The sequence below is a fragment of the Amphibalanus amphitrite genome, unplaced genomic scaffold (genome assembly GCF_019059575.1).
Source record: "Amphibalanus amphitrite isolate SeventyFive unplaced genomic scaffold, NRLGWU_Aamphi_draft 000007F_arrow, whole genome shotgun sequence".
Classification (NCBI taxonomy): Eukaryota; Metazoa; Arthropoda; class Thecostraca; order Balanomorpha; family Balanidae; genus Amphibalanus; species Amphibalanus amphitrite.
The window spans coordinates 1,762,155-1,774,362 of NW_024881503.1; the positions used below are offsets into that span (position 1 = coordinate 1,762,155).

Here is a 12,208-nt window from a genome sequence, read left to right on the forward strand (position 1 = left end):
GAACCAGTAAACAGGAGGAGCAAGATGGACTATTTCTCAGTTGTTAAACTCGCCCTGTAGCTCCACCCCCGTGGCGGCACAGTTCATCAGTCTTGATTCCATCGCCCCCAACCCTGCCTCAATCCCAGTTGTCTCGTCAATCACGAGTCGCTGCAGCCCCAGAAGTTGTCGGTGCTCGCCTAATGGCCTCTCTGCACCCCCTTCATGCTCGCTGGAACCATGCAGCGGCCGGCGACGAGTGACGGGTTCGTGCGAGCCCCGCCGCCCCCTGTGGACGGAGTCCTGCCGGCCGCGGCGGAGCCCGTCACGGCGCCGTGCGGAGCCCGGAGCCTGGCCGACCCGGAGCTCACTCCACATCGGGTCACCGCACTATCGCTGCCGTCTTTTTATCGGCGCCCAGCGCCGCTCGCTGCCTCGACCCGGCTGAGCGACGCGCGGTGCGAAGAGCTCACATAAAAACGCCCCGGCAAATGACGTAAAAAGAGACTGTGGGCGTCGTAAAAAGAGTGACGTTCTGACACGGAGGCAGTGCGGGACGCGGCGCACCACCCGCACTGGACTTTCTCCGCGCGCGCCGGGGCAGAGGGCGGCCGATTCCAGCGCGGCCACGGAAGTGACGAGCAGACGTATCCTGTGCCGGCGCGCGCGGCGAGCGGCCGGCGCACTCCCGCAGCTTGGTGCCTTTCTCCGAACCTTGGCGCTCCGTCCGGCCGGTCCATGGGCGCCGCACCCGGGTCCGGGCCGCGGTATCGGCCCAGCCCGGCCGGCATAACGGGGCCTCCGGGCGGCACAGCAGGCACGGCCCGAGCAGACTGGCAATGAGGAGCTCGATGAAGACACGACCTAACCGGGAGCCAAGCGCGCTAACAAGGCATTCATGATCATCTTTATTCCTAGCAAGATGCTAAATCATGAAGACAAAATCTTAGCATCTTACAATCCAAACATATGTAGCTGATTGTACTGGGAAACAGACTGTTCGACGCGATGGGTGATGCTTCGTCTCTTTTCAGTTAGACGTACAGATATAGTGTCCAGTGCACACTGAATGCAGCCTCCACCAGCGCTGGTCTCCACCGCGGCGCCGCGGCACTCACGTCCAGCGCCCGGGGCTGTCCGAGGCTGTCAGCGCACCTGTGACGGCCTCTCACGTCCGGCCCTGTCCGCCGAGGCACGCGCTCCCGCTGCACACAGAGGCACCCCTCCCCTCGCTGACTGAGCGTGCCGGTCCGCCGCGGGGGCCACTGGTCAACGTGACTGGCCACTAACGGTCCCCCGTGACAGACCCGTGAAAGGCCGTGACAGATACGTGACAGATAAGTGATGGAGCTATGACGGAGCTGGCAACCCTCCGTGACTGATTTGACGGATTCGAATGGGCTTCTGACGGTCCTCCGTGACAAATCTGACAGTCCCGTAAAGGGTTAAGGCAGAGGTAAAAAAGGGAGGGTTGGGTTGGTAAAAAAAAAACGACGTTAAGTGATGATAAAAGAAGTGGGTGAAGGGAGCGGAGTGACGGATGGGAAGAAGATGGAAGAGAGAAAAGAGGAATGAGACAAAAAGAGCGATAACGCCTCTTCGTCCTAATGCCACAGCCACAGCGCAAAAGAACCATAACAAAACGGTACGATCGACTGGCATACCCGCGGGTCTTCAGAGAACTGTGACCCAGCACCCGGAGACCGGTGGGCCTTCAAAGCCCGGCGCCCGCTGACCCGGCTGTGTGCGCCAGGCTGCCGGCCGGGCCTCGCCAGCCACCAGGTCAAGGCTGTCTTCACTGCGCACAAGCTCGCGCTGGCTGCTTGGAGCTGCACGTTACGAAACGGCCACAAAACAGGGCGGTGGCGCACCTCGCCAGCCGGCCGGCAGCCAGCGGCCGTCGCAGCCCCCTCGCACGGTAGGAGCTAATCACCAGTGACGGGAGCGACGGCGACGGGATATATAAAGACACATTGGTCACCATGGTTATCTGGTGCGGCGTGGCAAATGGTGTTTCAGAAAGGAGATAAAGCGGAACGGAAAACTAGCTACTACAAGTCGGATACGTCTATTGCGGGTTCCATGACGTCTTACAAGCGATTCTCCAAGAGAAAGGTCTCGTAACTGGAAACAAAACGAACAAAAGCTGTTAGTTTACTGAGCTGAGTTGGTAGAATCAACTCCGCTTCGCCGTCCTACTGAGCTAACGGAGCGTGAATCACATGCACGGGACTGCTGGTTTACACCAGCAGCGCCACTTTAGAGAGTCGATGTCTCTGGTCAAACACACATCGGACCCGGAATGACGCTGATCCGAGCCACTGTTTATCATCAGACCGCCAACTGTAAATCGCCGCTCTATTTTGATGCCGCCCCCTCCGTCCGGCACCGTCTCCTAGACTCCTTTTCGCCGAAAGGACAACTAAGACAGCCGTCACAATGATGGAATATTTTAGAGCCGTCCGCGGGGAAATATGCCGGCGGTTTTCTTCAATCCAGTTTGTGGTTTTGTGGAACGCCAGCTCCGGTGATGCGGAGCGCCCGGCTCGGTTTGCTGGACCGGCCTGGCCGGCTCGCTCGCTGACCAGTTGCCGGGGCGTGTAGCGCCTGGAATGGCATGAGGACGGACAGGTTCCGGCGCTGTGCACACGGCCTTCGGCGGGCGGCGCCGGTCCCCGCACGCGGGCGCACACGGGGGCGGCCAGCGAGTCACACATAATAGAAAAAATGCCCTACACGCAGGGAGATAACGTCAGACACGTGCACAAACCACCAAATACAGAGGCAGGAAACGTCTCAGCCGCCTCTGTCCCGATAAGGCGCCTGAAATAGGCCCAAAGCTAGCTGGGCTGGCTAGAGAAGACCAGACTCAAAATAGCATTTTAGAAGACAAAAAAGAAAAAGAATAGCGACATTCAAGCAGAAATACTGCATCCAACGTAAGTTCGATTTCGTTTAAACACCGCCTCCGACTAAACAGAACCGCCTGCAGCGAATCATTGGAAAACCGTTGAATCAGAGGCGCCGGCGGTCGGCGGCGGCGGCGGCGGCGGCCCTGACCGCCGCGCCGGTCCCGAGAGGAGGCGATCGGTCAGCTGGCTGCCTCTCCAGGCAGAGGGACGGGCGTCGGGCGCGAGAGAGAGGCGCCGCCGCCGCCGCCGGCCGCCCAGCCATATATGGCGATACGGGGCCGACTGCGCTCCGGTATGCGGGCCACGGCGCGGCGGCACCGGCCGATTGTGCAACGCGCCGCACGGCGGGCCGGCCGCGCGCCGCCGGGTCGCGCTCAGGTACCGTCGTGGCCGGCGCCCCGCCCACCCGACGACGGAGGTAGCTCAGACCGACGCAACGGTTATCTAAGACGCAAACAGAGTAGGTACGAATCCGCGGCGCCACCGATCAAACTCAAGGACATATCGACGCCATCCGGATATGCTCTCGAGAATGTGTGATAAAGTCGGATAATATCACCTCCGCTGACAAGTTTTCAGCTAAGACGATTCAGAGTATTAGAGTCAACGTTGTGGGTCGTTCCACGGTGGACTGCACTTGCGCCATTGCCGTGGCAAAGCCAAGGAGGGCCAGGGCCCAGCAAACAAAACGCTGAGTTTCTCGGTCAGAGGGCAGTTTCAACAAATGCCGGCGACTCTGGTCCAAGACAATCGCAATAGTTCTCTTGAACCAGGGAACCAGAACTTGTGCGCGGGGGACAGCAAAACAGGGACAAACAACACACCCCGGCCAGATTCAGGTCGGCCGAAAAACCGACGGCCCACATCGTCGTAGCGGTGCCCGTTCTCCGGCCAATATCCGTCACCTAGGGGTGAGTCGTGGACGGAACATAGACGATGGGCCTGCGCCAACGACAGAACTGACATATTCAGAAGACTGGTTCAGCCAACAGTCAAACGATTTACCGAGCACTATGATCAAATGGCAAACAAGACCAGAGTGGTTGAACTATCAAAAAATTCAAGAATACCGAAACAAGATGGTCCCAGGGCCGGTTGAACCAGAATGGCTAAACGGTCGGTTAGACCCAAGATGGCCAAATGGACGGTCGAATGAGCCCAGACACTGCTGAGTGCACAGAGACAGCAGTGAGCAGGTCTGGCGGCCTTGAAACACGAGCTGCTGCCATAATAGCGCTGGAGCGGCCTTGTACTTGAACTAGAGACGCTCCCCCAGCAGCGGCCCGTATGGCCGGGCGACGTGGGAATTTGGAGCGGTAATTGGTGTCAGAGGCATCGTATTTCTAAAAGACATCAGTGCCAGAATTGAGTGCTTAAAACAGAAGCCACGCATTTCCTTTCCGCTCAATGTGGTAGGCGCAAGCATCTATTGCAACATCTATCTGCATCTGTTTGTGCAGGAGCACGCGCACGTGCGTACGCCAGTGTCAAGTCTGCCGTCAGGTGAGATGAAGCAAGGGGATCATCAGTGCGGGCGCCCCACGCGGCGCGGTGGAGCACGCTCCTACGCCGTCGGCCGCTGCACAAATAAACCGGGCCGCACCGGCACTGGCAATGGCCGACGAGGCTAGCCGCCGCGCAGAGACGCTACCGAGAGAGGGTTACGGACGCTACCCGGGGCCGCTACATGGAGCGTAAGGGCTGCCCGAGGCAGGCGACTGGCGAACCCAGCACCGACACTGAATACAAGTGGGTGCTCGCCGTTCCCAGTATGAGTGATGAGCCGCTGAAATGACTGAGAGCATGCCGTGGGTAGCGCTGCACTAATGTTAGTTTCGGCCGTAAAATGTACACGAGCATCATAGCGAGAACTCACAAACTTGCGTTTCACGCGAGGGACGTGCGCCGGTGTGAAATGCCTATGAAAACCCGACACAAAACTAGTTTGATACACTCGCGGGGTCGTTGAGTCCATACCTACGTATACATTATGGGAATGAGAACTCGTTCCCATAGTATCGCTTGAAGCCCTAGTATCGCTTGAAGAAAACAGGAAAAGATTCATTCACCGTCTATCAATTTGTGAACAGAAAGGGATATCCTACACAGACTTTCTCAGCCATCCTCAGCCATACCGAAAGATTAGCCGACCATTCATCATTGAAATCGACACTCATTGTAGGTGAACGGGGGCTGGAGGCCGACAGGGGTAAAAACCGGCACCCAGCACCGGCTGGCTGGCGTGCCTAGCCTACCACTGAGTTCGGGGACAGGCCGGGTCGCACCACGGGTCACTTCAGTGGCCCGAGGCACGCTACAGCGGCCACCCGCACAGCCCGCTGCTCGGCGCTCGTCTGACCGGGTTGCCTGGCGGTGCCGAAGCGCTGACCCTCCGTGACCCGCCGTGACCCACCGCGACCCAGCGGTGACCTGTCGTGACCTCGCGGGGACCCCGCCGCGGGTCACGGCTGCCGACTCCCGGCGTGGGACACCACCACCCGCGCCCGCTGAGCTCTGGCGAAAGGCAATTAGTACGGCACCCTAATTGAGGTGCGGGTGGCGGTGGCGGGCTGGCAGGCGCGGGCTGGCATACCGCACGCTGCAAAGGCACCGCCGCAGCGCGCAGGTCGACAAAAGCCTAACGATCGGCATACTGATCGACGGCACATAGCAGCACAATCAGTGCCTGTGAGAATGACAGACGAGCCCTTCATCGCGGGGCAGATTTTCACTTTGGGAAGTTGACGGCGAAAACGTGTGCGACCCTCCACAAAGAAAGGAAACAAAACATTTGAATGGCATCTTTGACACAAACTTTTATGATGTGGATAACTTTTAATTCGCTTTTATCTCAGTTTGGCGCCGGTGCCGTTGCCGACGAGGCAGGCGGTCCGTGTAGTGGCACCCCAGCCTGTCTATCGCTCTCCCTGGACTCGCGCCGGGCCGGGCCAGGCCGGCGAGCGGCGAAAGTGGCGGCGCCGGCCGGACAGTGAGCGAAAGGTCGGCACCCACCCGGATACAGAGCAGGCGGCCGGTCAGCGCGGCCGACAAACTGGGCTGACCTGGGCTGGACCATACAGAGCAGGCGACCGACCCAGCGAACACAGGAACCGACCTGGGTTAAACAGTGCAGGGTAGGACAGGGGACAGAACCATAGGACACCAGGCAAGTCGGCGCGGCCAGCGACTGGGCGCATGACCTGGGCTGGGCGCAACAGAGCGCAGGGTAGGTCATGACAACTCGTGACCAAGGCACTGGACGTACGAAATAACCTGAGCCGAGCCCTACAGAGCACATTACAGGTCATGAAACGAGGTCACTAACAGGTCAACGCGACCGGCAACTGAGTCACTAAGCAAATGACCTGAGTTGGCTCCTTCAGAGCGCAGGAATGTCGGGAAAACGACCGAACCTACTCCTAGGGCACCAGACAGGTCATGGGAGTCGGCCCAGTACCCAATATGCAGACGATCACAGGAGCAGTACAACAGCTACCCAGGAATACGACCGATTTCTTATTTCTCCCCCTGTTATTGCCCCCACGGTGACAGTGGCCTGACCCGATAACTTAAGTTCTCGCCCCCGCCACCACCCATATCTTCTACCCACCGAGTTCCGGGCAGACAGTGATACGGGCGTGGTCACACACCCGGCCCGAACGTCCGTCCTTCGCGAAAGTCGCGTAAGCACATAAGGGTCTTGTTTGTCTCCATGACAGCGAGCATCATCGGGGAGCCGGGAGCCTTGGGTGCGGGCCGTCGGTGGGCGTCGATGCGGGTCGGCGGTTTGCCCCGTGCCGACGACGTTGTTGCCACGCCCCCTCCCACAATACCAGTGGTGGGTGTGCACTGTGCAGTGTACAGATCTGTTGATACAATGCACGTCCCTGCATATCTGCAGAGGTTCTCCCCACTCAACTCTCTTAAACAATGTCATTTAAGAATATCCAATATTTCATGTAAAGGAAGTCAGCAACTAACTACAAAAATGTTAAAAACTGTCAGCTGTCCTTCAGCCTATGATCTGGAGTTCAGAATCCAAGAGAGGCAATAAGTTGCACCATCAATCATATATTGATATGAAACACTCATTATTTATCACAATAAGATAAACTTGACTTAGGCACATCAAGAGCAGCTTGTCTATATCTAAACATTAAGTTTTAGGTAGGTACAGCAACAGGTGAAGACCCTGAGGCCCTGACATTGAAATCTTAACAATGCATTACATGCAATTTCTTCAATCACACTTTATTTTAACCTCCTAACTCATTGATATCTATTCCATGTAATGCATGACATGATCTGGGTCCTACAGAATGGAAGGAAGATACCTGCCTACAACAAGCTGGACCTTTTATAGGGTATTACAAAATCTAGAGAGAAAAATTGTTCACCAGCTTTATACCATTGAAAATTTCTAAGCTACTTGCCAGTGTCAGTGTGTATAAAGTATAAGCATTGAAAACAATACCAAGAATGCAGTTCAAATATTAAGCAAGACACTGATTCAGGGTTGAGTACCTACTTGGTAATGTCACACAGGGCACATATTGCAAAGACAATATCTAATAAAGCCTCTTCAATCTAGCACAACCTGAATTGTGCACCACCTAATATAACATGACTTAGGAAGCCAGCTTCACAGATTGAAGAGTGAGGACACATGACGTCTGCATTCTGCAATGCCATCCTCTTTAGTTGTCCCCTATTATAATAATTTTTCTCCAGATCAAAACTGATTGAGGTTGCAAGATAAATTTTCAATGAAATCAAGCTTTAATGGCAGGGGCGCGGGAACTACTTTCCGACTGGGGGGGCACACCATAATAGAGATTAACCTAGGGTACCCCCAAATCTAGTTTTCTCACCGGTTTTAGGCCACTTATTTTTCACCCCTCGGCTTTTTCAACAAAAAAGAAAACATTTGCAAAAAAAAGTGTGGTATTCCGTCTCAAAGCTGTGGGGGCACCGCCCCCACGGCCCCAGAGTTGGGGGGCAAGCTGCCCCCACTGCCCCCCCGGCTCCCGCGCCTATGTTTAATGGTGAAATAAGCTGCACACCTTTTCAACTTGCAGAGCAGTCTATCTAAAATGCTGATTTCATCATAAGTGTTTATCAGAAGAATGAACTGTGAGTTGTGATATGCTCAAATATCTATCAAATATGACAAAATCACTGAGGTGGATCAAAAGCTGATTTATGCATTCCTGTCAGGTATCTGCCCCTTACCCTTCACTTCTATTACAATTTACTTCATGAAGCAAATATCATATTCTCGGAACCGACCACTACGATCCAAGCTGTCACTTTGTCCCATATTCATTATACTCCTATTGGGATTTTTTAGACCCATATGGCCACACTCATTCATGAAACCCCAGATGCAAATGCAGGACCCTGACACCCTGTCCTGAAAATGAGATCAAATATCTTTCACGATCATGCATGTAGGCGCGCCATATTTGTCACAGCATGATACTCACATAAATGAGGCCAGAAAAGTATCTGTCCTTCAAGTTGTGCAGTACAGACGCCTCATTGAGGCAGGTCAGCTCCGCCATATCCTCAACTTTGTTGAATTTTGGGGGATTCATCTTTTGAATGTCATCTTTGTTGACGAGAACCATCTTCCCGGTGTCGGCGATTTCCACCTCCACCTCATCGCCGGAATCTCGCTTGATCCCGGCAGCAACGAATCCATGAGTTTCATGCGGTATCCATACGAGCCGCTTCGTCGTCCATTCCGCTTGGGCAGCCGGATCATTGAACGATTTTCGATCAACGGTGAGATATTTCAAATCAGGGTCGTTCAGGTCAAGGTCTGTCGCCATTTTGCCGCAGTTCGTTATTTCACTCTGTAACAACTTGAGGGTCACTCCAACAACGAATAAATAAAATAAAAACGATTTAAAACTATCAACGTCACCTTATCACTATCACTCCAACCACACAATATTCAGGCGAATCTGCACCGGCCGACCGGCACCGCCTCGCCCCTCCGAGAGCAACGACGCGCGAGTGAACTGCCGTGTCCCGCCCAAGGCAAAGTCCCGCCCCGCCTCGCCCTCCCTTTCTTACATGACATCACACATTTTCTAAAATGCAATGATCCTTTTGTATCGTTTATTGATTAAGTGTTTGGAACACACACGATGCTAAATAAGACAAATCCAATTAATTTTATGGTCATTTACTGCCATCGCAACATACATTCATTACTATCATGTATTGAACTGTCGTCATAATGACGTCATTTTCACTTCGAAAAGAAGTCATTGCTACCAAATATATTTTCAATCACGATCCCCTAGCTCATTGCGCCAGGTAATGTGTAGTGCAAACAGGTATCAGTATTGAACTGGCTGGAAAAGGCCATTTCGCTATAGCTTCTCATAAATTAAGTGTTTTATCATAATATCAAACCGGACCAAAGACAACTCTTTCTGAAAAACTCCAAATTAATGACTAAGTGTTTGCTGTCTTAAAAACATCCTAAAAAATTAGTACCTTTTCTAGTAGCAAGTTAGTGGCTTCTAGTTGAAATCTGGAAGCAATCATTTCAGACATCGATTGCGCAGACGTTTCAAAATATTGTGCCTGTTCAGCGATGCTAGCGATGGCTGCTGACAGCCCTATACAATGCGATGATTGGGTAAGAGATGCATTTCATCGAGCTCCAAGTTTTTCTAAACACTGATCATATATGCACATTGCACATGTTGATGTGATGGATGCGGGTGCGATGGTTGAATTTTAAATTACTTTTATGCAATGGCAGGGTGAGTGGGTTTTCCCTTTTATCATTTTTCCAGAATCCCCAGTTGCAGTACCTTCATTGTAAGGTAGGTAGGTAGGTAGGTAAGGTAGGCATTGACAGGCCAAGATCAGTCCCACGCACAAGGGGGAAAAGCTCAAAAAATTGAGCGCTCAAAAAATTGAGGGGGCCCCATTATGAAGGAATAGGCGAAACGATGGTATTTTAAAATGCCTTTAGCGTCACACTACGGCAAATATCGTATCCAAATAAGGCATCAATGGCAAGAGAGAGCAACAAGGTTTCTTCTCGAACACTCGCCGTGATAATTTATATCGGTGTTTTTGGAAAGAAAATGCCCTAAAGACGCTCAACTTTTTGAGCGCCACTTGTCGTTCGGGACCGCGATACTCAATAAATTGAGCGCCACGACAGACGACAGTCAGCTGGCGCTCAAAAAATTGAGTGCCGGCCAGCATCTACACTCAATTTTTTGAGCGTTCTCCGTGACAGGTGAAGCCGGTACTGGCTGCCATTTTTGATGTTATGTTCGTTGAAATACGTTAAACTGAGTTGAAACAGAAATGCAGGAAGTTGAATGCTACGTGGTACCTAAACTTTTCACAAACCCATGGCATCATGTCACATTTTCCGCTAGTAGTTTTATCGGTCGCCTTTCGGATTCGGCACACCTCAAATAATTATACAGGGCTTGAATAATCCGTATGAATACTGTATTGATATTCTCTGACTGTACTGGGAGAAGGGAATACGTGAATACAGAAAGATATCCACTCACGCTTGAATATTGGAGAATTATAGCAGGAAAAACTGTATTGCCACGGTTACAACTTACAAGGCCATCGGCCGCAAACAAGCAAAAATACTATACAATGTGGGTTAGATTCACAAACATCATCAAGTGTGGAACACAGAGACGAGCAAAACAACATCACATTATCGCATGCCAGCCCGACCACATTGGAACCGGGTGACCTGCGACCGGAACCTGCGTCTTGCCAGCATACATCACAAAAGCAGGAGGCAGTGTCGTACTGCTTTGATCCAAAATATGCCATATAACAAATGATATAAACGACCTAAGCTCGGACTAAGCTTATCATTATCAAATCCTTAACATGTAAGGGACGAATGGAAACATCGAGTCTCAGACCAGCAGTAGCAACCATCATAGTAGCAACATCACAAAGAACACGCGGCATTATCAGACAGCCGTTTTGTTATTGGGCTACAGGCGGCGACGGCGTGGTTGCAGACCAGCTGCGAGGTAGCCGCGTGCGGGCAAAAGGCGCGGGCACACCTCCATGTGGCCGTACGGACAGTGCGCGGTCGGCGTCGCATAGTGGGCGGCATCGGGCTGTCCCGGGGCCGTCGAAGCCGCACAGGTTGTCGGCGCTTGTGGGCGCGCGCGGTCACCACGGCCAGCTGCTCACCGCCAGCACAGACTGCGCAGCGTCGCCGCTCCGCCGGCCAGAACACGCAGACAACCCTTCTTGCAGTCGCACAACACGTCGCCAAACTCATTCACCTGCTCCACCATGTTGTTGATGTCACCGAGTCGTTCAAGTTGTGGCTCGTGCCGTCGAGCATGACCTGCCCGATCGGACACGGGTCAGCGGCTTCTGCTCCAGCGAAGTCTTCATCTTGGTGACGTCTTGCTGATCTCCACAAAGGCTGAGCAGATAACCTTACCCACAGGGACGGCCGACGTCCTCGCCAGCGACCGCTTGGTTGTGCAGACCTGCCAGAAAAAGAAAAGCTGTTTGGTGATCTCAAACGATTTTTTCTTTATGCAGTGGAACAAAATGGAAAATATGTCATACAACAGGAACTAAAAAAAGATGCAGCCTACTGTTAACGCCAGACCCCTTGAGACCCTAATTTTTCGCGATTACTTTTAAATGCGTGAAGGAATTTCAACCAAGCTCAGGACATGGCCGTTTCAAGACAGGCCGAAACTTTTACAATTTAGATATTTTATCGCCATTTCAATATTTCAGGCACTTGTCATTGACTCGTAATGTTAAATTTCGAGCAAGATTTTCATCCGGTGTGTAGAGGCTATCACCAGTCAGTCTGTGATACGTTATGACGTCACAGCTAAGCCCCGCCTCTGTGGTCTTGGCCTGCGGCGGTTTCGGGCCGGCGCGCGGTCACTCTCGCTGTGGCGGGGAGCGGGGACGGGCGACGGTCGAGCGGTGCCGAAAGCCGGCGGAGTTGTGCGTAGCGTCTTGGCTGACAGTGCCCAGAGAGCGACATGATGACTAAGGAGTCATAAATGCTCAATGCGCATTGCTTCTACAATGCGGATATGTTCGCTGATATATTTTTTTTATAAGCTGCAAATGACGGGCAGATGGCATATAACTGACATAAGGTTAGGAAATATTCACCTGTATTTAAAGCCTATGGCGTTGCAGATAATGCGATAATGGGATGTCGGATGTCACCAAGTAGCTGCCGATTTGTACATCGCTATGCAACCATCGAACAACGCAATAATAAGTTAATTGCCTGAGCTTCACATCATACGGCTCGC

The 12,208-nt window shown here is 52.9% G+C and overlaps 1 protein-coding gene across 9 annotated transcripts in view; it reads right to left on the reverse strand.

Annotated features, from left to right (window-relative positions):
* The window catches only part of LOC122378958 (myosin heavy chain, non-muscle-like), a 56,873-nt gene extending 47,940 nt beyond the window's left edge, over positions 1–8,933 (reverse strand). For 8 of the 9 annotated variants that reach the window (XM_043360718.1, XM_043360690.1, XM_043360754.1 and 5 more), the window contains exon 1: positions 8,378–8,917. In XM_043360718.1, the coding sequence (XP_043216653.1) occupies positions 8,378–8,725 (348 nt within the window). In that variant the 5' untranslated portion in view covers positions 8,726–8,917. Of the gene's footprint in view, positions 1–8,377 lie in introns of all 9 variants that reach the window. The other variant, XM_043360745.1, reaches the window with a different exon arrangement.
* Between the last annotated feature and the right edge of the window lie 3,275 nt (positions 8,934–12,208).